The sequence below is a fragment of the Lampris incognitus genome, chromosome 4 (assembly GCF_029633865.1).
Source record: "Lampris incognitus isolate fLamInc1 chromosome 4, fLamInc1.hap2, whole genome shotgun sequence".
In the NCBI taxonomy this organism is placed as follows: Eukaryota; Metazoa; Chordata; class Actinopteri; order Lampriformes; family Lampridae; genus Lampris; species Lampris incognitus.
The window spans coordinates 19,777,383-19,805,057 of record NC_079214.1 but is presented as its reverse complement, the minus strand read 5'-3'; the positions used below and the strand labels follow the sequence as shown (position 1 = coordinate 19,805,057).

General features: G+C 42.4%; 1 protein-coding gene across 2 annotated transcripts in view; it reads right to left on the bottom strand.

The window, feature by feature from the left end:
* Positions 1 to 1,911: 1,911 nt before the first annotated feature.
* LOC130111535 (ras-specific guanine nucleotide-releasing factor 1-like) overlaps positions 1,912 to 27,675 on the bottom strand; it is a 51,252-nt gene continuing 25,488 nt past the window's right edge. For both annotated transcript variants that reach the window (XM_056278758.1, XM_056278759.1), the window contains exons 15-27: positions 16,575 to 16,948; positions 16,090 to 16,206; positions 12,898 to 13,068; positions 11,505 to 11,611; positions 11,166 to 11,278; positions 10,753 to 10,813; positions 10,457 to 10,563; positions 10,204 to 10,288; positions 9,668 to 9,865; positions 5,067 to 5,146; positions 3,072 to 3,189; positions 2,805 to 2,873; positions 1,912 to 2,004 (exon numbers count right to left, since the gene is read on the bottom strand). In XM_056278758.1, the coding sequence (XP_056134733.1) occupies positions 1,912 to 2,004; positions 2,805 to 2,873; positions 3,072 to 3,189; positions 5,067 to 5,146; positions 9,668 to 9,865; positions 10,204 to 10,288; positions 10,457 to 10,563; positions 10,753 to 10,813; positions 11,166 to 11,278; positions 11,505 to 11,611; positions 12,898 to 13,068; positions 16,090 to 16,206; positions 16,575 to 16,948 (1,693 nt within the window). The remainder of the gene's footprint in view (positions 2,005 to 2,804; positions 2,874 to 3,071; positions 3,190 to 5,066; positions 5,147 to 9,667; positions 9,866 to 10,203; positions 10,289 to 10,456; positions 10,564 to 10,752; positions 10,814 to 11,165; positions 11,279 to 11,504; positions 11,612 to 12,897; positions 13,069 to 16,089; positions 16,207 to 16,574; positions 16,949 to 27,675) is intronic.

The following is a 27,675-nucleotide window of genomic DNA, read 5'->3' as shown; positions in this document are numbered from 1 at the left end:
TAAGCACAAAGTTACTACTGTAAAATCCTGCTAAAACATTGGAATAGACAGGATACAGTATGTGTTACACTTATAAGTTGTTTTCAACATTTGTGTTATATTATCATACACAGAAAAGGTATAACAGAGTTGAACAATCATAAGCATAACACATTTCAAGAGATATACTTGTAACACTACACATCGGGAAATGCATCAGACTGCCTGTACACAGTATTGTACACAGCAAACATTTCTGTTTCATTGGCAAAGTGTAGGACAAAGTAGTTCACATAATTTTGTGATATCGATGCTAATCAATTTCATGATTAAGGCAAAAAATATAATGCACTGGCCAACAAGGAAAAACCATGAAAACAATTGCCTCTAGTGGGATTAATAAAGTTGTTTGTATTGTGTTGTATTGTATTGTATTGTATTGTATCGTATCTGTGTCTGAGTTTAAAGGCTGGGAGTTGAACTTCCTGAAGTGGGTCAATATTGATTACATCTGCTACATACATTGCCCGGTGTTTATATACAAAGTCATGTTGCCCACCAGCGGAATAAGGAGACAGAAGCAAAGCATTAAACTCCATTATACTCCTGACTGAAAAGGTGGATGTCCTAACCATCAAAAATCAGCATGGACTGCGTCAGTTTTACCTCAACACTCTTAAATTTGAGTGACGTCTCGAGTGGCTACATAAAATACATCAGAGTGCATGATACAAATCATAGCCAGCTCATTTTTCATCCGGTAAACATTCATCCATCCATCCATTATCCCAGCCACTCATCCTAATTAGGGTCGCAGGATGCTAGAGCCTATCCCAGCAGTCATTGGGCAGCAGGCGGAGAGACACTCTGGACAGGCTGCCAGTCCATCACAGGGCCAACACACACACACACACACACACACACACACACACACACACACACACACACACACACACACACACACACACACACACACACACACACACACACACACACACACACACACACTTAGGGACAATTTAGTACGGCCAATTCATCTGACCTACATGTCTTTGGACTGTGGGAGGAAACTGGAGCCCCCGAAGGAAACCCATGCAGACACGGGGAGAACATACAAACTCCACACAGAGGACGACCCGGGATGACCTCCAAGGTTGGACAACCCCGGGGTTCGAACCCGGGACCTTCTTGCTGTGAGGCGACCACACTAACCACTGCGCCACCGTGCCACCTAGTAAACATGCACTGCACTTTTCCTTTGCACCTGAAGAGAATTGCTTAGATGTTGTTTCTGCTCCTCAAGATATGTAACACGTTATCTGGTAACCATCTGATTAATAGATGTCATACATATTAAAATATGCCTCTCAGCTCCACTTTTGAAATCAATATTTGAGACAAAAAGGAAGCGACAGTACTAATGCAGGATAGTTTTATCAATAGCAACTTGTTGTAAAGACTAATCGCAGTCATCTGTGGCGCTGTTACATATTAACAGAAAATCAGGACTCGGTCATCACACATGATGTGACAAACTACCTTGTGTACTTTTGTTAATGTCATCTCTCGCGAATGTAAATGAGTAACCACACTACACCTTCCCTTTAAACTGTGACTAAATATTTTATCTTTATATGCCATCTTCTGTTTATTCTGTTATTGAAAGTAAATTCATCATACAATGATCTTTAAGACAACTAATAACCAATAAATAATCTGTAACTCTATAAATAAAACCTCTTTGGGCTTCTACTCAATCTCTAATAACAATTGTACACAACGAATCCATTGGGGAGCACATACTGGAAGGGCACAGCCTAATAATACATGTGTCTAATAGAAATAGTACTTTATGTACATTATAATGTATAGTTACTGTACACTCCGTGGGGCTGGGAGGGGGGGGGGGCAGGAGGGGAAGAGCAGTCCTCTTCACGACGATGTTTTGGGTTCGATTCTCAGAGACGCATCATAGAGGCTCTCTTCATCCAGCACTGAACCACTATCCAGCAAATACTGTGTTGCCTGAGCAAAAAGGTACACGGTCAAAACAATCAGCCCACGACTTCACTGTCAGCGCATGCGCATTAGGATTACAATTGACCCATAGAACCAGGTCTTAAAATTAACAACTTCTCATCGCCGAACCTTGTAATATTCTTCCTGGGGCTGCTAAGTCTGGCAATCGTACTAGCTACCTTGTCAGGTAAGCAACCATGAAACAAGCTAATATGTTAGTACGTGTTTGAGGATGACAAATTCAAATTTGGGTCTTGTAAACAAAACAAACCTATCATCACTATTGTTTTTCATGAACAATGAATTACAGGAATGTATAAATATATTTTGTCACTATACTTAAGTAGTTTGATAGATTAAGGAAAAGTTAATGTACTAAGTGTAGCCCTGATTAAGAGGCTATTCACAGACAATTACAGGTTTGTCTTCAACAGATGGAACTTGTTAATCAGTACTTCCAAGTCTGCTCTCATGCATTTATCCTCACTAGCTTGACTGAGGTCTTATTTTTGAAAGTGTCAGATATTGGACTAAGTTGAGTTGCATTAGCGTTCCGGAAACATACACACCACTGGAGTAAATAGACACATAATGGAGACAGGATCAGTCACTTTACTCAATTTATATATATATATATATATATATATATATATATATATATATATGCGTATATTCTTTTTTTTATATATATACGGCTGTTGGCATCATATCATTACAATATTTGTGCCTAATATCCGGCAACAGTATAGAATTATAGCAACTCCAACTAATTATACAGTCTTATTACAGACTCAAAATCATCTCACCTTTGGCTGATAATCAATCTTGTAAGCTGTTTGCTGAAACTGGCGAATCTCTCTGATTATGTGGGATATCTGGACACAAATAAGAACGATCAGTTTTCTGCACTACTTTGATGGCACAAATACAGTACATAATAAAATAAAGCAGAATTATAGAATAGAAATTGACATTAAACCTAGATAGGGGGTTGAATTTGAAAGCATGCACTTAAACAATGAAAACATGCCCCCCCTCTCTCTCCTCTCTCTTTCTCTCTGAGTATTCTCTACCATTCTCATCTTGGAAAAGTTGACAAGGTTGTCCTCAGTGTAGTTGGGTGTGCCCTCCTCTATGAAGGCCAGGTCTGTCAAGTACATTCCCAGATATGGGACACACGGCGGGTCACAGCTGATGGGTGCATCAGAGCAAACAGGCAGGTCAGCGCAAGACAGAAATAACCTCATTCTCTAAATAACGTACACATATAGGTACACAAGCACATAGACAGTCAATTACATACATGCACACACACACACACACACAAATCAGTGGTTCTCAAACTTCTTCAGTCAGGCAGCCCTTGGGTATATGGAAATAGTCTGAGGGCCCTGCTGCACCCTGCTCCCCACCAAGATTGGTGGAATGAATTAAAATCAATACATTTGGGGGGGGAAATTACATTTCTGTCTAAGAATGATAATGCAACTGTAGTTCAACTATAGTTCATATTGAACATGCAAAAAAATACAATTATTGAATTGGAAAACTACTGATAATATTTATGTGCTTCTGTTTATGTGAGATGTGTACTAGAAAAGCATGAATTTTTAATACATTTGGTTCTGCTTGAACACAGTTCCCCCTAAGGGCTCAAGGGGGGCACCCCATAGTTTGGGAACCACCGCATTATATGTACATGCAGTCAATCTTTGACACACTCGCTCATACATACACAAACTCTAATCCCGTTAATCTTAGCTCACACAGGCATTCAGACAATACTGTACATGCCAGTATATACACTGGTGAGCCAAAACATTATGACCACTCACAGGCGAACTGAATAACGTGGATCATCTCCAAACAAGGGCACATGTCAAGGTCTGGGTAGATTAGATGGTAAACGAACAATCAGTTCTTGTAGTCAACGTGTTGGATGCAGGAGAAATGGACAGGAGTAAAGACCTGAGGGACTTTGACAAGGGCCAAATTGTTATGGCCAGATGACTGGTTCAGAGTATCTCTGAAACGGCAAGGCTTGTGGGGCGCTCCTGGCAGCAGTGGTGAGTACCTACCAACAGTGGTCAGAGGAGGGACAAACCACAAACCAGCACCCAAGACTCATCGATGCGGGAGGGCAACAAAGGCTATCCCATCTGGTTCGAACCAACAGAAGGTCTACTTTGGCATAAGTCACAGAACATTTTAATGACAGTTACGGGAGGGATGTCGCACCCTGCTGCGTATGGGGCTATGTAGCCGCAGACCGATCAGAGTGCCCATGATGAACCTTGTCCAACGTCGAAAGCACCTACAATGGGCACATGAGTGTCAGAACTGGACCTTCAAGCAGTGGAAGAAGCTCGCCTGGTGATGAGTCCCATTTTCTTTTAGATCATGTGCATGGCCGTGTATGTGTGTGCCGTTTACCGGGGTAAGTAATGGCACAAGGATGCACTGTGGGGAGACGACAAGCCGGTGGAGGGAGTGTGATGCTCTAGGCAATGTTCTGCTGGAAAACCCTGGGTCTGGCCATTCATGTAGACGTCAGTTTGACCTACCTACCTAACATCATTGCAGACCAGGCACACCACTTCATGGCAATGGTATTTCCTGATGGCAGTGGCCTCTTTCAGCAGGATAATGCACCCTGGCACACTGCACACATTGTTCAGGAATGATTTGAGGAACATGATGAAGTATTCAAGGTATCACACTGCCCTCCAAATTCTCCAGCTCTGAATCCGATTGAACATCTGTGGGATGTGCTGGACTGACAAGTCTGATCCATGGTGGCTCTAGCTTGTAACTTACAGGACTTGAAGAATCTGCTGCTAATGTTTTGGTGCCAGATACCACAGGACACCTTCAGAGGTCTTATAGAGTCCATGCCTCGGCGGGTCTGTGCTGTTTCGGTGGCACACAGAGGACCAACAGCATATTAGGCACATGGTCATAATGTTTTGGTTCATCAGTGTTCATCCAACTATACTACATTTTGCAGCGACTTTCATATTAGACCAATTATAGGATACAGAAAAATGAAAATGGCTTTGATTACTCACTTCTTCAGAGCCTCTCTCAGGTTCTTGAATCTTCCCTCAGAAGACACCAGCTTCTGTAATTTGTCAATCACTGTCTTGGTCTAAACGAAAAAAAAACAAAACATTTATCTTTGCCAGTGGTCAATTTGTTCAAAATTAACAAATGGAATAGTAAGGGAGCTAATGCAGTTACAGGTTTTTCCTCATTATGCTTTTCCTCTTGTTGTAGATGATTACTAAAAGATATGCTACATGGCCAAAAGTTTGTGGACACCCTAACTGTGTACAAATATTGGCCGTAGAATGGGTCATACTGAAGAGCTCAGTGACTTTCAACATGGTACTGTCATAGGATGCCACCTTTCCAAAAAGTCAGTTGGTCAAATTTCTGCCCTGCTAGGTCTTCCCCCGGTCAACTGCTGTGCTGATATTGTGAAGTGGAAAAGTCTTGGAGCAAGAGGGAGTTGAGTGCTGGAGCATGTAAAAATCATCTGTCCAGGTATCTGGGTAGCGTAGTGGTCTATTCCATTGCCTACCGACACGAGGATCACTGGTTCAAATCCCCGTGTTACCTCCAGCTTGGTCAAGCTGGGGTACCTGTTCGGGGGATGGGGGGAATAGCGCGATCCTCCCACGCGCTACGTACCCCCGATGAAACTCCTCACTGTCAGGTGAAAAGAAGCAGCTGGTGACTTCATGTGTATCGCAGGAGGCATGCGGTAGTCTGCAGCCCTCCTCGGATTGGCAGAGGGGGTGGGGCAGTGACTGGGATGGCTCAGAAGAGTGGGGTAATTGTCTGGATGCAATTGGGGAGAAAAAAAGGGGGGGAATCATCGGTCCTCGGTTGCATCACTCACTACCAAGTTCTAAACTGCCTCTGGAAGCAACATCAGCACAGGAACTGTTCATCAGGAGCATCATGAATTGGGTTTTCATGGTTGAGCAGCCACACAGAAGCCTAAGATCACTAAGCGTCGGCTAGATTGTTGTAAGCATACCACCATTTGGACTCTGTAGCAGTGGAAATGCGTTCTCTGGAGTGATGTATCTCACTTCACTATCTGGCAATCTGATAGACCAATCTGGGTTTGGCGGCTGTCAGGAGAACATTGTCTGCCCGAAAACACAGTGCCAACTGTAAAGTTTGATGGAGGAGAAATAATGGTCTGGGACTGTTTTTCATGGTTTGGGCTTGGCCCCTTAATTCCAGTGAAGGAAAATCTTAATGCTACAGCATACAATAACACTCTAGATAATTGTGTGTTTCCAGCTTTGTGGCAATAGTTTAGGGAAGGCCCTTTCCTAATACAGCATGACAATGCCCCCATGTACAAAGCGAGGTCCATAAAGACATGGTTTGCTGAGTTTGGTGTGGAAGAACTTGACTGACTTGCATAAAACCTTGACCTCACCCCCATCCAACACCATTGGGATGAACTGGTGCACTGACTGCGAAGCAGGCCTTCTTTCCCAACATCAGCGCCTGACCTCACTAATGCTCTTGTGGCCAAATGGGAGGGAATCCCTGCAGCCATGTTCCAAAATGTAGTGGAAAGCCTTCACAGAAGAGTGGAGGCTGTTATAGCAGCAAAAGGGGGACCAGCTCCATATTAGTGCCCATGGTTTTGGAATGAGATGTTCAACAAGCACATAAGGATGTGATTTTCAAGTTTCCACATACTTGTGGCCATGTAGCATAGCTTACGGTACTATCTACTACTACACTACTTTCGGCTGCTCCCGTTAGGGGTCGCCACAGCGGATCATCCGTTTCCATTTCTTCCTGTCTTCTGCATCTTCCTCTGTCACACCAGCCACCTGCATGTCTTCCCTCACCACATCCATAAACCTCCTCTTTGGCCTTCCTCTTCTCCTCTTCCCTGGCAGCTCCATATTTAGCATCCTTCTCCCAATATACTCAGCATCTCTCCTCCACACATGTCCAAGCCATCTCAATCTTGCCTCTCTTGCTTTGTCTCCAAACCGTCCAACCTGAGCGGTCCCTCTAATATAATCGCTCCTAATCCTGTCCTTCTTCATTACTCCCAGTGAAAATCTTAGCATCTTCAACTCTGCCACCTCCAGCTCCGCCTCCTGTCTTTTCGTCAGTGCCACTGTCTCCAAACCATATAACATAGCTGGTCTCACAACCATCTTGTAAACTTTCCCTTTAACTCTTGCTGGTACCCTTCTGTCGCAAATCACTCCTGACACACTTTTCCACCCACTCCAACCTGCCTGCACTCTCTTTTTCACCTCTCTACTGCACTCCCCGTTACTTTGGACAGTTGACCCCAAGTATTTAAACTCAAATGCCTTTGTCACCTCCACTCCTTGCATCCTGACCATTCCACTGTCCTCTCTCTCATTCACGCATAGGTATTCCGTCTTGCTCCTACTGACTTTCATTCCTCTTCTCTCCAGTGCATACCTCCACCTCTCCAGGCTCTCCTCAACCTGCACCCTACTCTCGCTACAGATCACAATGTCATCCGCGAACATCATCGTCCATGGAGACTCCTGCCTGATCTTGTCCGTCAACCTGTCCATCACCATTGCAAACAAGAAAGGGCTCAGAGCCGATCCTTGATGTAATCCCACCTCCACCTTGAACCCATCTGTCATTCCAACCGCACACCTCACCACTGTCACACTTCCCTCATACGTATCCTGCACCACTCCTACATACTTCTCTGCAACTCCTGACTTCCTCATACAATACCACACCTCTTCTCTCGGCACTCTGTCATAAGCTTTCTCTAAATCTACAAAGACACAATGCAACTCTTTCTGGCCTTCTCTATACTTCTCAATCAACATTCTCAAAGCAAACATCGCATCTGTGGTGCTCTTTCATGGCATGAACCCATACTGCTGCTCGCTGATCATCACCTCTCCTCTTAACCTAGCTTCTATTACTCTTTCCCAAATCTTCATGCTGTGGCTGATCAACTTTATACCTCTGTAGTTGTTACAGTTCTGCACATCGCCCTTGTTCTTGAAAATCGGTACCAGTATGCTTCTTCTCCACTCCTCAGGCATCCTCTCACTTTCCAGGATTGTGTTAAACAATCTAGTTAAAAACTCCACTGCCATCTCTCCTAAACATCTCCATGCCTCCACAGGTATGTCATCAGGACCAACTGCCTTTCCACTCTTCATCCTCTTCATAGCTGCCCTCACTTCCTCCTTGCTAATCCGCTGAACTTCCTGATTCCCTATCCCTACATCATCCAACCTTCTCTCGCTCTCATTTTCTTCATTCATCAGCCCCTCAAAGTATTCCTTCCACCTTCTTAGCACACTCTCCTCGCTTGTCAGCACATTTCCATCTCTATCCTGGATCGCCCTAACTTGCTGCACATCCTTTGCAGCTTGGTCCCTCTGTCTAGCCAATCGGTACAAGTCCTTTTCTCCTTCCTTAGTGTCTAATCTGTCATACAACTCACCATACGCCTTTTCCTTTGCCTTTGCAACCTCTCTCTTTGCTTTGCGCTGCATCTCCTTGTACTCCTGTCTACTTTCTTCATCTCTCTTACTATCCCACTTCTTCTTTGCCAACCTTTTCCTCTGTATAATTTGCTGTACTTCCTCATTCCACCACCAAGTCTCCTTGTCTTCCTTCCTCTGTCCTGATGACACACCAAGTACCTTCCTAGCTGTCTCCCTCACTATTTCTGCAGTGGTTGTCCAGCCATCTGGCAACTCTTCACTACCACCCAGTGCCTGTCTTAACGCCTGCCTGAACTCCACACAACAGTCTTCCTTCTTCAACTTCCACCATTTGATCTTCGGCTGTGTCTTCACTCGCTTCCTCTTCTTGGTCTCCAAAGTCATCCTACAGACCACCATCCGATGCTGCCTAGCTACGTTCTCCCCTGTCACCACCTTGCAGTCTCCAATCCCTTTTAGATGGCGCCTTCTACATAAGATATAGTCCACCTGTGTGCACTTTCCTCCACTCTTGTATGTCACCCTGTGTTCCTCCCTCTTCTTGAAATATGTATTCACCACAGCCATTTCCATCCTTTTCGCAAAATCGACCACCATCTGTCCTTCCACATTTCTCTTCTTGACTCCATACCTTCCCATCACCTCCTCATCACCTCTGTTCCCTTCCCCAACATGTCCATTGAAGTCCGCTCCAATCACCACTCTCTCCTCCTTGGGTACCCTCTCCACCATGTCGTCCAACTCACTCCAGAATTCTTCTTTTAGCTTACGGTAGCTTGCTTACGGTACTATGAGTGCTTAAAAAAAATCACACTCAGTCACCCACGGGGAACTACTCTTGCAACTAGTCATTTATCTCTATACAAAGACTAGATAGTTTAGAAAAAGTGATATAATACAACCAGGGAAAAGTTGACTCAGGTAATCTTGTTTCATTCGAGATTTGAGTACGAGATTGGATTTTTGGAGAGTAATTTTTTTTCTCTTTACAACTATCATAATGGCTCAAAAACAGTTTGGGTGTTGTTAGTGAGGGTGGATTTGCTTGTCAGTTCACCTTGGAGGTTGACCACCAGTGAAATCCTGCAGAGCGGTGTAAACAAGATTCTGAAAATGCTTCACTCAAGCGCCATGTCAACTCATGTCAACAAGATATAAGAGACCTATACCTGCTTGGAGACTTTGAGCCAGGTCTTCTTGAGGCGAAAGACGGAGCTGCGGTTGAGAGAAGAGGTAATCTCCAGCACGGCGTTGTAGTTGTGAAGACAGCGGCAGATGTCAGCCACTGCCACCCACTTTTCTATCACCACCACCCGAATGTTTACGTCGTAACATCGGAGGATCTCAGTTGCGATCAAGTTGCTGATCTGATACCAGAGGGAAAAGTGATGGTAATAATAATGGGAAAAAAGCCAGGAAAAATATTTTCATCTATCTATCTATCTATCTATCTATCTATCTATCTATCTATCTATCTATCTATCTATCTATCTATCTATCTATCTATCTATCTATCTATCTATCTATCTATCTATCTATCTATCTATCTATCTATCTATCTATCTATCTATCTATCTATCTATCTATCTATCTATCTATAGAATACATATCTATCTATGTCTTGCTAGCTTCCTTTCAGTCCTATGTACCTAGTAACAGTCTACATCAGTTTTCTTTATTCTGCAATGCCAGAAAGAACACATACGTCATTGAAATGCTTGGTTGTTTTCATAATATACGGAGTTCTCTCATTCTTGTCATTCTTCATCCAGCCTTGACCAAAGAACTCCCTGCAGAAAACGTGAACATTGAAAAAAAAAATAGCACAGAAAAAATAAAAAACACAATCATATGTATGTATGTGTATATACACGAGTGTTTTTCTCTTTTCTTCCCATCCACCTGAATAAGATTACCTTGAAGACCAAGTTCTCTTGTCTGTGTGTGTGGACACTCACTCATATGGGATGACCTTGAAGACAAGGTGGTCCAGCAGAGTGAGCTGCTCAGCTATCTCCAAGGCAGAGTGGTTCTCAAAAGGCTCCGTCTTGCAGCCATCTGTAGCCTGACATACACAAACAACACGTGCACACACAACCACATACACACACACAGAGATAATGAAGATGCACTGTTGAAACCAAAATACAATATTTTCTCAATATGACAATTTCAGGTTGAAATCCGTTTCATTTGTGTTAGGAGGAGAAATAGGGTGGTGTTAGTGAAAAAGCCTCTGTAATAATTTCCTTACCATCTGTATGACCTCTTCCAGGGTGATCTGGTTATCCCCAGGGTCCTCTTGGGTCAGAGTCCTCCATAGAAGAAGTACATGTATGGTTATGGCTAAACATTCGTGCTTGGAACCAACAGGACATGAGTGAACATGAGAAGACCCCAATGAACCCAACCGCCTCAAAACTGGCAGGGCGGATTTTCTCACTTAAACATTCAATTTTTGGTTGACTTGAAAAATGCTTAATCTGGAGTTTGGCTCAGACCAGACATGCTGTTTTTTAAACTGTAGATTAAAAAGACTGATATTAAACTGGTACCAATGCAGATCTTTGAATGTCACTTTTGGTTTCTTGTCTTTTTTGTGATCGGTACTTGGCATTTTGCTATCATGCTATCAAAACTATCATACAAAAATAGCATCAATTGTACCTGATGATATTGGCAGCTGCTTTCCTTTCCTGTGTCAAGAGTTCTGGGTCGTGCATCACCTCCTCCAGGAAGCCAATTACCCTCATCTTTAACTCCAAGTTCAATTCAAAGTCCTAATGGAGACCAGCAAACAAGAATGCGCTGCTTGGTGTGTGTAGATAGATAGATATCAATAGACAGATAGACATAGATATCCTTGATTATTTGTGTCTTGTTTGTTTCTTATGCATTTTGTGATGTTTCATGTTTTCTGGGACTGTTTTGTTAATCTCTGCTGGCCCATTTATCGACAATTAGCACCTATTCTATATAGAAACAAAGGAAAAATTTTAACTATACCTGGGAGTGTTTGGAGACCCAGTGACGCAATACATTGAGGACCCTGTTGGTAGCAGCCCTTCTAATGACAAACTCTTTGTCACCATTCCTCTGGTCTGTGGGGAAACCTGAGATCAAGGTTCAGACAGTTATACTAAGGATCTGATTGCCTATTGAGTACTGACACCAGCACAGAAAATTGCAAGGATAAGTAAAAAAATACGGTAACACTTTAGTATGGGGAACATAAAAAAACTTAATTACTAGTGAATTAGTAATGATCAAGATGTCACTTTAGTATGGGGAACATATTCTAAGTAACAAAAACTTAATTTACAGTAATTTAACACTATTAACACTTGTAGTTTTGTGTTTTGTTATGTAAGAACAGACCATATTCATTAAGTGTTAGTAAGGGAGAATAACTCTTCTTGTGGTACTACCACCTTATAAAGTCCATACTAAGCAAAGCATATTGAGATGGTAATACTAATAAGCAATAATTCTGAGGTTATAGAGGGAAAACTCATAGTTAATGGCTTACTGGTTGTATAATAAGGCCATGCAGAATGATGACCAATTAAGAGCCAACATGTTGCTAATTTGCATGCTAATAAGCACCTAATTAATGGTGACTACGTTCCCCATACTAAAGTGTTACCAAAAATACATATTTACCAATAGAGAGGATATGTTGTGACAACCCCTTGTTGCAAGCACTCACATAAAATCACCCAACCCATACATAAGACTGGGTACTAACATTACCAAAGAACCAGCATTGAAAGTACTACTGAAAATTGTCAATATGCTGGTGCTGTCTGTCTGTCTGTCAATGCTGGTAGGTGTGCTGGCACACCTAAATCAAACAGACAAATTATCAATATTATTAGCTGCAGCTGTGTTTATCCTGCTATGCTAACATCACAGAGTACCAAGACCAGCCTGGCATGCTTTTAACCTTCACATGGTTTTCAACCTGGAGATGTCAGCAAACTCACTAAAATGGTCTAGAGTTTAATTAGTCTTTAAGACTATGGATTGATGTGTTATTATCTCTCGTTATCATAGACAACAACTAGTGTCAGTAATTATTTCCTAATAAATAAGATTATGCTACTCCATCTAAAAAAAATTACAGTCTAAATGCATTTTCCCTTTAAACAGATTTCTATTCAATTCAGCAAGTAGTCACAAAGGCATCTGTGGCTGTTTTTGTGTGATTTTGTGATAAATTAGTCAATTACACAATGTCTACTTTACATAATGAATCTAAAATGGGTTATTAAAAAAAAAGAAAAAAAGAAAAAGTGAATGATGTGACAACAAGTCACATCTGGTAGGTATCTTACAGACTGCCTTCAACCATGCTATCTACAGCTCACTGTCCCTGTCACCACCCACAGTAACTGACCTGTGCTGGCAAGGGACATGCGCCGGTACTTCTCCTTGGTGGGCGTGCCTTCATTGGCACCGGCAGTAGCGATGGCGAAGGCCGAGGCAGCAGAGAGGGCACTGCGGTTATTGTCCAGCTCTCGGCAGGATGATACCACCATGCCATTGTTGAAGGAAAACAGAGAGAATTCTGGATGGGGGGAAAACAAAGAAGAAAGGAGTAAAAAAAATATATATATATACTGTGCTGGCGAATGAAGTCTGAATGTCAAATGCTATCTTACACTTGTAAACAAAATAAAGAGTTGGAATTTATGAGTATTGAAGTGCGCATGATAAAAATGAATATGTATGTATGTGTTATAAAATGGTAACTTTTCTAAATGAAAAAAAAACCCTCCTGCAATGTTTTAAAGTGAAATATGAAATATATAGAAAAGAAATCAACAGGCTCCAATCCAAATCAAATTTTAATTGAGCTACTTTTTCACATTTGTCTCAACAGGTAGAGCACAGCATTAACACTGGCAGAGTAAGGGGTTCATTGTGCATTTGTGTCAGATATGCACCCCTACAGATGTATAGATGTATGAATAGATGTACATACATACATACAGACAGACAGACAGACAGACAGACAGACAGATATCACTTTAGGGCATATTGTGCTATGCTATAACCAGTAGAGGACAGCAGAGAGATGAGAAAGAAACCATTTCCCTACCATCTGTATTACCCAGCTCTCCATTTCAAAGATTACTAAAAATATGTTTAGAGCATTAATGATGCTCCAAATAGTTTAGCTAAACCTTGGCAATTATTTTTATCTTTGCAGTTTAGATTTTGGGGAAAACCTAGAGACAAAAATCATCAACTTATATGTAGAGTGCAATTTTCACATATCAGATCTGAGTTTTACATGAACGTATTTGTGACCACATGAGTGACCACAGCACAGCGTGGAACCAGTGCCCCTGATACTTTGGCAAAGGCAGCCGCTGGTCATCATGGTACATCAATATCTTTGCCTTTTGGTTGCAAGAATGACTTTTACCACAAGGCCGCACTGCCCTCCCAGCACAGTACACATGATGTTTATCATTAAAACTATCTCCTTCTTTTCAGCAGTGTGTAGCGAAATAGTGATGTTCCTCTCTCCAAAACGGCGAAGACAGCTTGTCCTTTTCTTGTCTCCAAATCTACCATAGCAGGAGTGGGTGTGAGCTGAGGAGGAGTCCACACAGGCATGTCACTGCTAACATTGGAGAGGAACGGTGTCTGTGCATGTTAGTGTGTTTGTTTGTTTATGTGTGTGCTTGTTTGTTGCAGTGCCTTTGTGTGAGTGCATGTAAGGATTGCTTATAACGTCACTGAACTCTGTGAACCTTGAGAAGGCGGGTCCCCCACCTCATGACTGCGCTCTCTTGTGCCCCCCACCCTCTCTTCCTTCCCTCCATCCTTCCGATGTTCAACCGGGGGCGGCAGAGAGGAACACGCACATGGTTGCTAAGGTACAAGGTTTCCTTCCACCTACTCAAATGAGGCACTGGCATCCCTTGTATCCAACACCGTGGGAAGAGAGCACACTGGGGATGAATTGTGCTTGACTACCTACGGGTTGGATCCTCCTTCTGTGTGCACATTGAGGAGGGTGGGAGGTGGGGAGGTGTGTATTGGTAGATTTTGTGGTTTCACTTGTACCTTGAGTGGGGTTTCTCAGATTTGGCCATAACAACTTGACTGAGTTCACAATTTTGGGCATCAAGACATGGCCCGAACGTGTCCTTCACACATCTAGTGTGGCTGCATTCGTTGGGTCTGTATTGGATTTAACTTTACCACCCCCACTTTACCACACAAACACTAATAGCCTTTGATATTATCCACCCATCCATTAGCTAGACCTGCTTATCCTGGTCAGGGTCACAGGGGGGGTGCTGGAGCCCATACCTGCATGCTTTGGACACAAGGCAAGATCAACCCCTGGACAGGGTGCCAGTCCATTGCAGGCCTTCAACCAATCAATCATCAATCAAGTTGCATTTTATATAGCACTTTTCTAACTGCAACAGCCACTCAAAATCATGATATACTACAAAATGATAGCTGAAAACCTCACACTGAATATATTGTTTCTTTTTCTGTTGATTCATAGCGGTTTCAGATGCTTCAGTACCAAGTCAAACTATGAAAGGTCCACTCTTAGTTTTCAAACATGGGAGTTTATGGAAAACTTTCTTGATGGCAGAAGATTTAACTTTCCACAGAGCGAAAGGCATCTTTGGGACACTAGCGATATGTGCGATGCATAAATGAAGCTAGGTCATTTTATCCATGAACGGACACTTTGGGTTAAAATTCAGTCTGCCTATTATGGATATTCACAGTATTTGAATTTCTGACTTTTTAACAGAGTAGCTGTTCAGTACTTGCATGGGCACCCTGTGGCTTATTGGTAAGCCCTGTCACCTCACAGCAAGAGAGGCATGAATTCAAGCCAGTCTGTGTGGAGTTTGCATATTCCCTGTGTGTTAAGTTTCTTCCGGGTATACTGGTTTCTTCCCTCAGTCCATAGGCATGTAAGTTAGGTGAACTGGTGCATATGGTCCATATTACCAGTGTGTGCAGGCCCTGCAATGGTCTGGCCACCTGTCCAGTGTGTCTGCCTGCCCAGTTTCTATTGTATAGGCTCTCAAATCAGATTGTGCACTCATGGACACTGAATGAACTAATGGATGGATGAATACTTTCATGGCATATCAAAGCTAAAACATAACGCCATGTAAATATGTTTACAGTTACTGTCACATTTTTTCTCTATCAGATCTCATTAGTCCTCATTTTAACAGCCGACGTTATATTTCAGAGCCACTAAATTTTCTCACTCCATTAAAGCCCTATGTAAACAAACCCAGTTGAAGAATGGCGTTTCAACAAAAGCTGTCAATTGTAATCTGTTGTGGTAAGCAACCTGTGTACTTGACCAGGATACTTCACTCTCATTAGCTCAACAGTGTCTGTCCTGTCTTTTATACGGTGCTGCTGAAAATGCTGAAAAGAGGGAGAAAATGATTTACCTAGCTGATGCCGAACTTTGTACATGTCCACTATTACTGGGAGAGGTTCAAACTCACAAATGCCATATGAAGAACTGGTAGAAATGCTGCAGTATTACATTTTAACAACACGTATAAACAAACAACAGTCACACCTGAGTTTTTGGACTTGACGTTTTTGGGTGTAGTTGGTGATTTAGGAGGGGACATTTCCGCTTCTGCTTCATCACTCTGACTGGGATCTTCATCACACTCTTCTCTCACTGACATGTCTGGACAGAAAAAAAATTGACAGATATACTTGACTTGACAATTACAAATTCTTAAAGGCCCTGTTGTCCATGTTGACATCCACTCCTTCGTCAATATTACATCGGAAATCTCTACCGCCTCACTGTTGATCAACCCCAAAGATGATTGTTTGACCCCCACCCATGCTTTGGAGGAGGCAGCTATCTGTTTAAGATGTAATATGAACTCTATATACATTCATTATACTCACTCAGTACTAATTTCTAACATTTGAAACTGACTAGGCTGCAAAGGCTTCTATAGCGATTGTAGAAGTGTAATACAATGGTCACCATTGTACATTTAACCCGTAAAATATTTAGAAAACCTCTCCGGCAGTGAGTCTGACCTTGCTTGTTAAGGGCAGACTCTTCAGATTTGTTTTCTGCTTTGGGCTCGCCCTCATCTGGGATTTTGGTGGCCATGGTGCTGGACACATAGAGCTTGTTGATGTCAAGGGTGGTCTTGCTGAAGGGTGACATAGTGGAGTGCATGCCCGAATAGCCGTTGGGAGAACAGCTAAGTGCAGCCAGGTCCAGGGCCTTGCCCCCCGTGATGATGGGGATGTTGAGCGAAAGCTTGCGGCGGCGGTTGGGGGAGGAGTTCTTGGTAATTGAGAGGGGTGGAGGGGAGGAGAACTTGCGGCTGGCACGTGGTGACTTGGGTGGCTCGCCATACAGGAGTTTGTTGTTCTGGCTACTGGCAAAGAATAGCTCCAGAGAACTACAGACAGGACAGAGAAAGTAGAAAGGAGAGGGAGAGGGAAAAAGGTGGAGGAAAAAGGTGAGGAGAAAAAGGAGAAGAGGAGAAGGGGAAAACAGCTTGGTGAACAACAACATTAATGGCAAGTATCAGGTCTAAGGCAGGCGCAAAACATGGCCAAAAAGGAGAAAATAAAGGGATTTTTTTGCTTTTTGGATTAATTGTAATTGTGACCCAAATCGGAGTGAGTGGGAAGGGGCAGTGATGGGGGTGCATGGTACACTTGGTGTTTGAACAGAGAGGACGAGGGAATGCATTTATCATGTGGACTGTTTGGGAGCTCCTGCAGCTTTTATTTAAGCTACATTGTTTAAAACAGTCTCCTCCTCACATTGAGAGCCACCCCCTCTGAAACACCTATAAATAGCATGTCAAGTGACAGTGTGGGAGGCACGGGTGCTGCCAACAGCAACCAGCCCAGGGGAGGCCCACAGAGACATTGGGAGAAAGAGAGGAGGAAAGAGAGAAGGAGGGAGAGAGAAGGAAAGAGAGAGGAGGAGAGAAAGGGGAGAGAGAGGGGTGAGAGAGAAGGAGGGGGGGGCACAGAGAAAGATGTAATAGAAAAAGAAAATGAGTGGGAGGAAGACACCGAGACCAGGAATGAGAAAGAGCAAGCAGGGGAGACAGGGAGAGAAAGGGGTAGTGATGGAGAATGATGGTGTAACATAAAGAGAGAGAGAGAGAGAGAGAGAGAGAGAGAGAGAGAGAGAGAGAGAGAGAGAGAGAGAGAGAGAGAGAGAGAGAGAGAGAGAGAGAGAGAGAGAGAGAGAGAGAGAGAGAGAGAGAGAGAGAGAGAGGATATGGATTCCACCACAGTAGGGGCGGCTGGCTGGGAGTGGGCGAGTGGGGAGCCTCCAGCTCTGCATGGTGCAAGCAGCTTCTGCCATGTTTTGTCTCCTCACCTAAATCAAAAAAGAGGGGAAGGGGAGGGGGTAGGAGAGCACAGATAGGCAGATAGGAAAGAAGGAGAGGAGAAGTTAAGAGGAGAAAGGGAATCAAAAAGATGACTGGAGAGAAGACGAGAAGCGCTGGGGGGAAGGAAAGAGGGCAAAAGAAGAAGAAAGTGGTGAAAAGAACAAAATTGAGTGAGAGAGGTGAAAGTTGATATAGGTAAAGAACAAAACCACAGAAAGAAATTGAGATAATTAAGCAGTAGAGAGAAGAGAAGAAAAGAGACAGGAAGATGAGAGGTGAGGGGAAAAGAGGAAAGGTAGGGGAGAAAATAAGATGGGGAGGAGAGCAGAACAGAGCAGGGTCTGGGTGCAAAGCAGCACCATCAATATTTAATACCGTAGAGCTGCTGCAGTTGATGGGAGAAAGGGGGGGGGGCAAAGAAGGATAGAAGGAGAGGGTGGGGTCCTGCAGCAGAGTGAAGGGTTGCCATGGTGACAGCGCAGCGGAGAAAGGGATGGTCAGACTAGGGAAAGGAAAATGAGAATAAGAGAGAGAAGAGAAAAGGGGAATGAGAGGAAGGTAGAAAAGAGGTGGAGAGAAGGAGAGGTTGCAGGTGGACAATAGAGGCAGGAGTGAACATGCCGTATGACCTCTATCGCTCTGTCTCTTCTCTGAGCTCTCTTTTACCCGCCCCACCCCAGTCCCCCCTCACCTGGATGGGATATGATGCTATAGCAGAGACAAAAGTACATTAAGGGGTGTAGCCAGTGTACAAGTCCTACTTTTTACAGCACTTCTACCATTCCTTCCTCCTCAGAGTAGGAGAGACTGAAATGCCAAATTTAGCTTCTTTTTTTCATCCCTCTTGAACGTGCAATCTAAATCAACTTTTATTAATTTTTTTTTGGAGTAACAACTAACCACTTAGCGCTGCAAGAGATTCAACTGAGTGCTAAATCAATACAGTATTGCTGTACTAACACATGATATTAGTAGGCTTGGGGGCAATGATGAGTATCACTTATGTAATTATCCAAAGGTATGGAACCAGAAGAATACATGAATATACAACAGAAAACCTTTGTGGCCTGTTTAACACCTATGCACATTTCCTTAAGAACGACCAAGGCCGTTATTTTGATGGTTTTGGATTTTCAAAGTTTAATAACTTTGCGGAAAACAAAGATACAGACCTGTCGCTCCATGACTGCTCCTAAAATCGCACATATTTGTATTAAAATCAATTGCAAAAACAAAAAAAAGTTATGCTAAGATCTACCAAAAACGACCATGGGCCGTCAAAAGACCGCTCGTAATTTGCGCGTGATCGTGCGCGTCATGTCAGTATTTACTACGTGCGTTGGTCGCATCATTTCCTTCACGAAGTTCATTGCTCTGTCCTAGAAACACACAAGCGTTCTCCATCCACCCATCGATCCATTATCCAAACCGCTTATCCTGCTCTCAGGGTCCCGGTGATGCTGGAGCCTATCCCAACAGCAATTTTAAATTGTTTGAAAAATAGCATTAAAGTTGTTAATTTTGGTGTCAGTCGTTTCTTAACAGAAATACTAACATATTGCAACGTGCATGGATAAGTAGACACGTTAGCCCTTGGCTAACGGATCAGACCCTTTAGTCGACTGGTTAACGTTGTCGCCCGTGGTACAGGAGCCACGGGTTCGCGTCGCGGCTGTCAGTGGCGGTACCCTCCATCGGATGCGCTTCCCGAAGGAGGGAGGTAGTGCAACGTACACGGATAAATAGGCTCGCTAGCCCTTGATTAACGAGTCGGACCCTTTAGTCAAGCGGTTAGCGATGTGTGCCACAGTGTGGGAGGTACGGGTTCGAGACCCAGCTGCGGATGTTCCTGTGGTTGCCCCCCGAATTCGCTGCAACATGCAATGCATTTATATTTAAATTGGGTATTTATCTTGACAACCATGATCTTGACAAAACGTGAGCCGGTCGTTGTTTGGGACTGTTCCAACAGTAATTTTCAGTCCTTTTTTTATATTTCATGTTTTATAGGCCTTGTTACGTTTGTTAGATTAGCAATATGTTTTTCCGTTTCGTTTTTCAGGTAACAGTTTCACTTTTTCAATTTTGCTATTCAAGTTCGACCATGTCTCTCTGAAGTTTAAATTGTTTAAAAATAGTATTATAGTCGTTAAAATGTTAATTTTGATGTCAGTCGTTTCCTAATAGACATACTAACACATGCAATGCATTATTAATATCTCAATTGGGTATTTATCTTGACAGAATATTGTAGCGGACTTTATGGACATAATTCCCTATAATCGAGTCTGGTCGCTTTAAGAAAGTGTTTCCGGGTTAACAGGGGGAGTTACGACGATGACTGGTTGGGGCAGCGCCATGTTGCTGGGGCTAATGGTTTTGGAGGGAGAAACAAGACACAGGTGTTCGTGTAGTCAGTGAGAGAAATCGTCCGTCTCTTCTTTCCTGCAATTTCCACAATATAGAGTTTAAAAAACCGGACGGCCCATGGTCGTTTTAGGTAGGCGTGAAATCCCGGTTGTTCTAGTGAAAAAAGATTTAAGCAAACTCCAGCTGGTACAGAATAAGGCGGCACGCCTTGCTCGACAATGTCCACACAATACGAACATCAACAGCATGCACTTCTATCTACAATGGTTAAAAGTTGAGGACAAAATGAATGCTGCACTTCTATCTTCAATATGGAAGGTTTTACAATACAAAACTCCATGATATCAGTACAATCAATTAAAACACAATTCAGAATCATATACATATGCCACTAGACAGGCAACAAACACTAATTTTCTGAAGCGTACAGTAGAATATAGATCAATGAAAGCATGGAATTCCTTACCACTGCCAATTACTAAATTGACACAGAAATCAATATTTAAAAAGCAAACAAAGAAACACCTTGGAATGTTATGTTTGTAGGATGCAAAATACATGGTCATACATACACATATTACACACACACACGCGCGACATGGTAAGGTGTGAATTCTATAGCCCGGATGGTTTCAACAGTTTGTACATTGGAATGATTTATGTAGTATGTCTCTTTGCTGTTGGATGATGACTTATGTGTACTGTAAAGTTTAATGTAGGTTTTTGCTATTTTTGTTTGTTTTGTTTTTGTTTTTCTCTGTCTTGTTTTTAAATGTATGTATTAAATGTATTGTTTTATGTGGACCCCAGTAAGACTAGCAGTGCTTTAGGGCACAGCTAATGGGGATCCCGATAAATATACATAAACATAAACATAAATACACACACAAAAATCTCCCACCGGGTCTTTGTTGAAGACACACTCAGAACCAGAGGCAAAACCTAAAGATGCTGAACAGCAAAAAATCGAGTAATAAACATTCTAAATGTGTTTCTACTGAACACAAAACGAAATTTACAAGCGGTGCGAATGAAGTGGGCGAAATGAGTGTTCGCTTTAAAAAAGTCCAGTGGGACTTTCAAGCTCTGTCGCTGATCCATGCTCATGAGATAAGATCGCAAGATAACTTATGACTTACTTTTTAGTAGTGATGTGTTGGTGGCAAACGAGTCGGTTCTATGAGTTGGCTCCTTTAATGGACCTTGCTTTGTGCACTGGGGCACAGTCATGCTGGAACAGAAAAGGGCCCTCCCCAAAGTTGGAAGCACAGAATTGTCCAAAATGTCTTGGTATGCTGAAGCATTAAGATTTCCCTTCACTGGAACTAAGGGGCCTAGCCCAACCCCTGAAAAACAACCCCATACCATTATCCCTCCTCCACCAAACTTTACAGTTGGCACAATGCAGTCAGGCAGGTAACATTCTCCTGGCATCCGCCAAACCCAGACTCGTCCATCAGACTGCCAGACAGAGAAGTGTGATTCATCACTCCACAGAACATGTTGCCACTGCTCCAGAGTCCAGTGGCAGCGTGCTTTACACCACTCCATCCGATGCTTGGCATTGTGATTGATGCTTGGCATGTAAGGCTTGTATGCAGCTGCTCAGCCATGGAAACCCATTCCATGAAGCTCCCGGCGCACAGTTTTTGTGCTGATGTTAATGCCAGAGGAAGTTTGGAACTCTGCAGTTATTGAGTCAAAGGAGCGTTGGCGACTTTTATGCACTATGCGCCTCAGCACTCATTTACGTGGTCAGCCACTTTGTGGCTGAGTTGCTGTTGTTCCCAAACACTTCCACTTTTCAATAATACCACTTACAGCTGACCGTGGAATATCTAGCAGGGAAGAAATTTCACGAACTGACTTATTGCAAAGGTGGCATCCTATGACAGTACCATGCTTGAATTCACTGAGGTATTCAGAATGACGCATTCTTTCACAAATGTTTGTAAATGCAGACTGCATGGCTAGCTAGCTGCTTGATTTTATACACCTGTGGCAATGGGTCTGAATGAAACAACTGAATTCAATGATTAAGAGGTGTGTCCCAATACTTTTTCCATATAGTGTATCTGTGTGTGACTTGCTTCCCACTCACATTAAAAGCAAAGAAGAAGGGAGTGATAGTGGTGTGCCACTGTCTAGGTTGAGCCATGTCGGGATGCCATGAAGGGGAGAAGGTGGACAGTAATTCTCTGTTTGACTTTTGAAGTGGAATTACCGGAAAGCGTGTACACATATACTCATGGTATGTGTGTTACAGGGTGAGGCCATATGAGAGAGCTCCTCTCAGATGTTTTTGTTGTCAAGAATATGGATATGTTGGGGCAGTATGTAGTGGAGTCAGAAGATGTGGGAAGGACAACTACAATGCTGAAGACTGTGAAGTTGAGAAAGCGCAAGCAAAGTGCCTGCACTGCAAGGGATATCATGATACGGGAACAGCACAGTGTCCAAAAAGAATTAAGGAAAATAAAGTGAAGAAGATTATAGCAGAAATGGAATTGTCATATGCTGAAGCTGCTAAAAGAATGGAGAGAAATAAATAGATGGTAGTAGCACAAAAAAGATCCGGGGTTGAAAAGGAATGGAGCTGACCAGAATATCTGCATGGACGAGAAATGCTATTTGGCATTCATTGCCATGGTCATACATTGCACTGCTGAAATAAAAGGGAAGTCAGAAAGAATCAAGATGGTGCTGGACCAGGAGATTAGTTGAATGTTTTTGACATATTTGGAGAAGATCTAGATGTTACACTGCAGGAAGGATTTGCATCAACTCAGACTCGGTCTGGGTTATACTAGAATGGGCAATGTCATGAATGGGACCACTTTGGGTATACAATGTAAATAATTAGTACTGTGAAGTTCTTACATTTCAATAGGTAGCTGTAATGCAACATTTCGGATGCCAACTGCCAATAAAAAACCAACAACATGAAGAAGGTGAAAGACCTGTCAATCAAGGGTAGACGCGCCTCAACATGCCACGTTTTTAAACCCAAATATCTCAATAACAGAACGACTGTCAGACTTGAAATGAGCAATTGAGACCCCGGGTATTTGTAGAAAAAAAAATACTGACTTCGTATTTGAAGGTAAAAGTCGGGAATTCTCTCACTGACTTACACTTGACCTAGAAGTTTTTTGGAGCCGGCCATCTAGTGACCTGGTCGGAACTGCAGTGTAAGGGGAGCGTGCCAAGATGGCTGAGTGAGCACACGCTTTCTGCCAAGATCTGCAAACTTAAGTTGTAAAAACGTGAACATTTTACTTGCGAAATACCTGATTCTTTTCCCCGAATACCATATATAGCAAATTTAAAAGAGAAGGGAAAACATGCCAAACCTACACGACAGAAAAAGAGCTTCCGAAGAGGCTCACTTTAAGCTAACACTAAACAAAGCCAACTCAGCTAGTGCTGGCAATGTACTAATTGACAACTGTCATGACTACGCTGTCACCCTGACCCCTCCCTAGGAGGAGACGATATGGACGAATTTCCACCACTACCTGTTACTCCGAGTAACCCCCAGCTTCAAAGAAGGTGATGTATGCACACAGCATTTCCGGGCAAGCCAACTCAAATGACAGAATTGCCTCTCTGTCTGCGCTGATAAACGCAAGGTCTGACAGCATCGAGAGCACGGTCAGAGCAAATGCTCTGAAAATTGAGGGGCTAAAAAAGACAGTTGATTTTTCATGTGCAGAAATTAATGACATGAAAGGAAAAGTGCGTTTGCTTGAGAAAATAGTTGCAAAGGAGGAGGAGCGAGTGGACACATGTCAACAGAGGATCCGAGTTAGAAAGGTACTCCAGGAGAATGAACCTGAGGCTGTACGGAGTTGAAGAGTCGGAGAAGGAAGATGTATGACGGAAGGCTACCGGATTTGTCAAGCTGTCATGCCAGAGCAAAAAAAAAAAACAGGCTCGCTGGTACCACCGATACCGTACATCGCCTCGGTCCCAAACGGCAAAATGACATCAAGCCCAGGGGCATCATCCTTGTTTACCTCATGTGTCTGCAGAGATGCTATTTGGGAAGCTGCAAAGACATCCCCCTTCTTGCGGGACAACAACCTATGATTCGCGGAGGACCTTTCGAAAGAGGACAGGGAACGCAGGAACAAGCTGTGGCCATTGATAGAGAAGGCTCGAAAGGAAGGTAAGCAGCCTACTTTGTCGGAGGTAGGATATTCATTAAAGGCTCCGAAGTCTCCCTCCCTTCCTGATGACTTTTCTGCTCACGGATAAAAGTTGACATAAGTTGATTGGTTTCGTTTTTCATTTGTTGAAATGACTTTATAGCATATTTTTGGTATTGGGTTTTTCTGTATTATACAAAGATTCATTAGAGGGATTTTATTTATGTTGTTCGTTAACTTACACAATCAATCCTAATGCCTCTTCTCCATAAGCTATTGTTGGCCCTTTTTAAAGGCTGGAACGGCAGGTTATGAATGCTGTACTTTCTGTTGGTTTATTATATTGGTGCACTAAATTTACTGATACATTATTTCAATGTTGCAGAACTTGGTTCCCCTTTCTGGTGATATACTTCTAGTGAAGTGATTAGTAACCACCACTTAATCTTTTCCATTATTCATTTATAACCTTGTCTTTATCTATAGTTTCTCTTGACGCCAGGGGTTTAAGACAGCATTATTTTTATTTATTTATTTTATTAATTTATTGATCCCTGTGGGGAAATTCTTCCTCTGCATTAAACCCATCCTAGCTGTGTAGCTAGGAGCAGTGGGCAGCTGCCGTGCAGCACCCGGGGACCAACTCCAGTTCGTCTTGCCATGCCTCGGTCAAGGGCACAGACAGCAGTATTAACCCTAACATGCATGTCTTTTTGATGGTGGGGGAAACCGCAACACCCGGAGACAACCCACGCAGACACGGGGAGAACATGCAAACTCCACAGAAAGGACCTTGGATGACCCCCCCAAGGTTGGACAACCCCGGGGTTCGAACCTAGGACCTTCTTGCTGTGAGGCGACAGTACTAACTGTGCCATCGTGCTGCCCATAAAGGTAAAGCTTTATTTTTATTTGCCTAGCAATTTAAGACTAACTTTTGTTTCTTTCAAGAATCTCACTCTACATCTGTAGATGCCAACTTTTGGAGATCACAATGGGGTGACGAAATATGGTTTTCTCATGGCTCTTGAGCGCTCTGCTGGAGTCACTAAGAATACTTTCAATGGAGATGTCTTACATTCAGAATGTGACTCTTTAGGGCACTATGTTTGTCTTGTGATTAGGTATAATAATATGACTATCATTGCTGCTAACATCTATGGCTATAACACCAAAACTGAGAACGATAAATTATTTGAATCCATAGAAAACAAAATTATCTTTTGGCTTTCCAAATACCCTAACTCTTCTCTTTTAATAGGTGGGGATTTTAATAAAACTCTAGATAATACTTTTGACAGATGGCCTCCGGGGCAGCCCTCTTTTAACACAAGCTTGAAACTATTTATAGAGAAATTTGATCTTGTTGATTGAATATAAAAAAGGTGAACTGCTAGCGATAAATGATTGTGCTATACATACCATTTGCAATATCCCTGTGAAAAAGGCGGTTACATATTTTGGCCTCTTTATTTCTAAAGACCAAAAATTAAGATGTTCTTCTAACTTTGCCCCTATTATTCAAAAAACCCAAAAGAAACTAGTGGCTGCAAAGAGATCTATCCCTGAAAGGTAGAGTCCTGATTACTAAAGCTGAGGGAATGTCTAGGATCACATATGCAGCTCGCTCCTTACATCTTGACAGTACAATCAGTAAGGCTATTGATCATATGCTCTTTAACTATATCTGGAAAAATCGAACACATTATATATATAAAAAAAGTGTTGTTATGAATAATTATGAATCAGGAGGCCTTAATTTCCTGGATTTCACTACCCTAAATAACACATTTAAAATTAACTGGGTGAAGCATTTTCTATAACAACAACAAAAAAAAACCCACATCAGTCTGAAATTTTATTCCCCACAACATTCTCTCTTGTTTTGCTGGCCTGAGCTTTGTTATAAGTCGTAATTATAATATATACAGACTCCCTGTAAAATTATTTGAATTTCATAAGCAGCTCCCTCTAGCTTGGTCCCTGATATATAAGCACAACTTTTCACCACATACTTATATTATTTGGAACAATAGAGACATGTTGTTTAAGAACAAATCACTCTTCTTAGAAAAATGGGTTCAAAACCAGATTCTGACAGTGGGTCAGCTGTTCAGTAGAGAGGGGCTTTTACTCTCTTACAAAGAATTTTTATCTACATATAATTTCCCAGTAACCCCCAAGGAATTTGCGGTAGTTTTTGATGCCATTCCAGCTGGCACCCTAATGCTTTTCAGAAATTTAGCTAATCCTGCACCCAGATACCCTTCTCTCCCTGATCCAGCTGACTCTCCAGTAGGTAAGATTTGCTTTTCATCGCATCCCCAAAATAATAACAGAGCCATACGTGCCCTATTTCAGAGAGATGTTGCCTCTATCCCATATGTCACGGCAGATTGGAACTGGTTTGTAAATGACATGCACTGAAAGGTCTGGATGCTTCCACATAAGTACCGAATCACAAACGAGATTAATGAGGTGTCCTTTAAAATCATTCATAAATATTATCCCGCCAATCACTACATGCAGAAATGTAAAAGAGTTGTAAACACGAGCTGTTCTTTCTGTGATGAACATCCAGAAAGAGTGTTACACCTGTTTTGGCACTGTTCTCACACCAAGAAATTCTGTCATTGATCATCTTTTCAAAGACTTTGTTTTATTATGGGAGAATGTAGTATTTGGTTTCCATAAACACCCAAAAAAGGTGACATATTTTTTTCATTATAAATCTGTTAATAGTATGGGCAAAAAAACAAAAAAACAATTCACAAAAGCAAATTCACAAACAAAAAACCTTTTTTTTGTTTTCTTGAAAGAAATTGAACAATATGTAGAACTCATTTCTTCCTCTATGAACAAAAAGACTGTCAAAACTTTTAATTTATGTATGTCTTTTAATATATTTATGTAATGGAATGGAATGTACCCCTGGCTCCTTTGTTATGTATGCTCATTTCGTATACCGTCCTCTGTATACTAAATCCGTTGCTTTAATAAAGATTTGTTTAAAAAAAACTGCAGTTTAAGCCAATGCTAAGCCACTTCCGCATTGGCTTCAACTTCCATCGCTGCTTGGCTTAACCCCAAACTTAACCATTACCTCACTATAACATGAAACTTGACCACTGTAACAGTAGCTGCCTGTTTGAAAACAGACTTTAGCATATGCATTGCACAACATTTTCAATTCATGTTATCTGTACACCACTCAATGAGAATGTGAGTCAGCAGTCCTTACCATTCGCATGG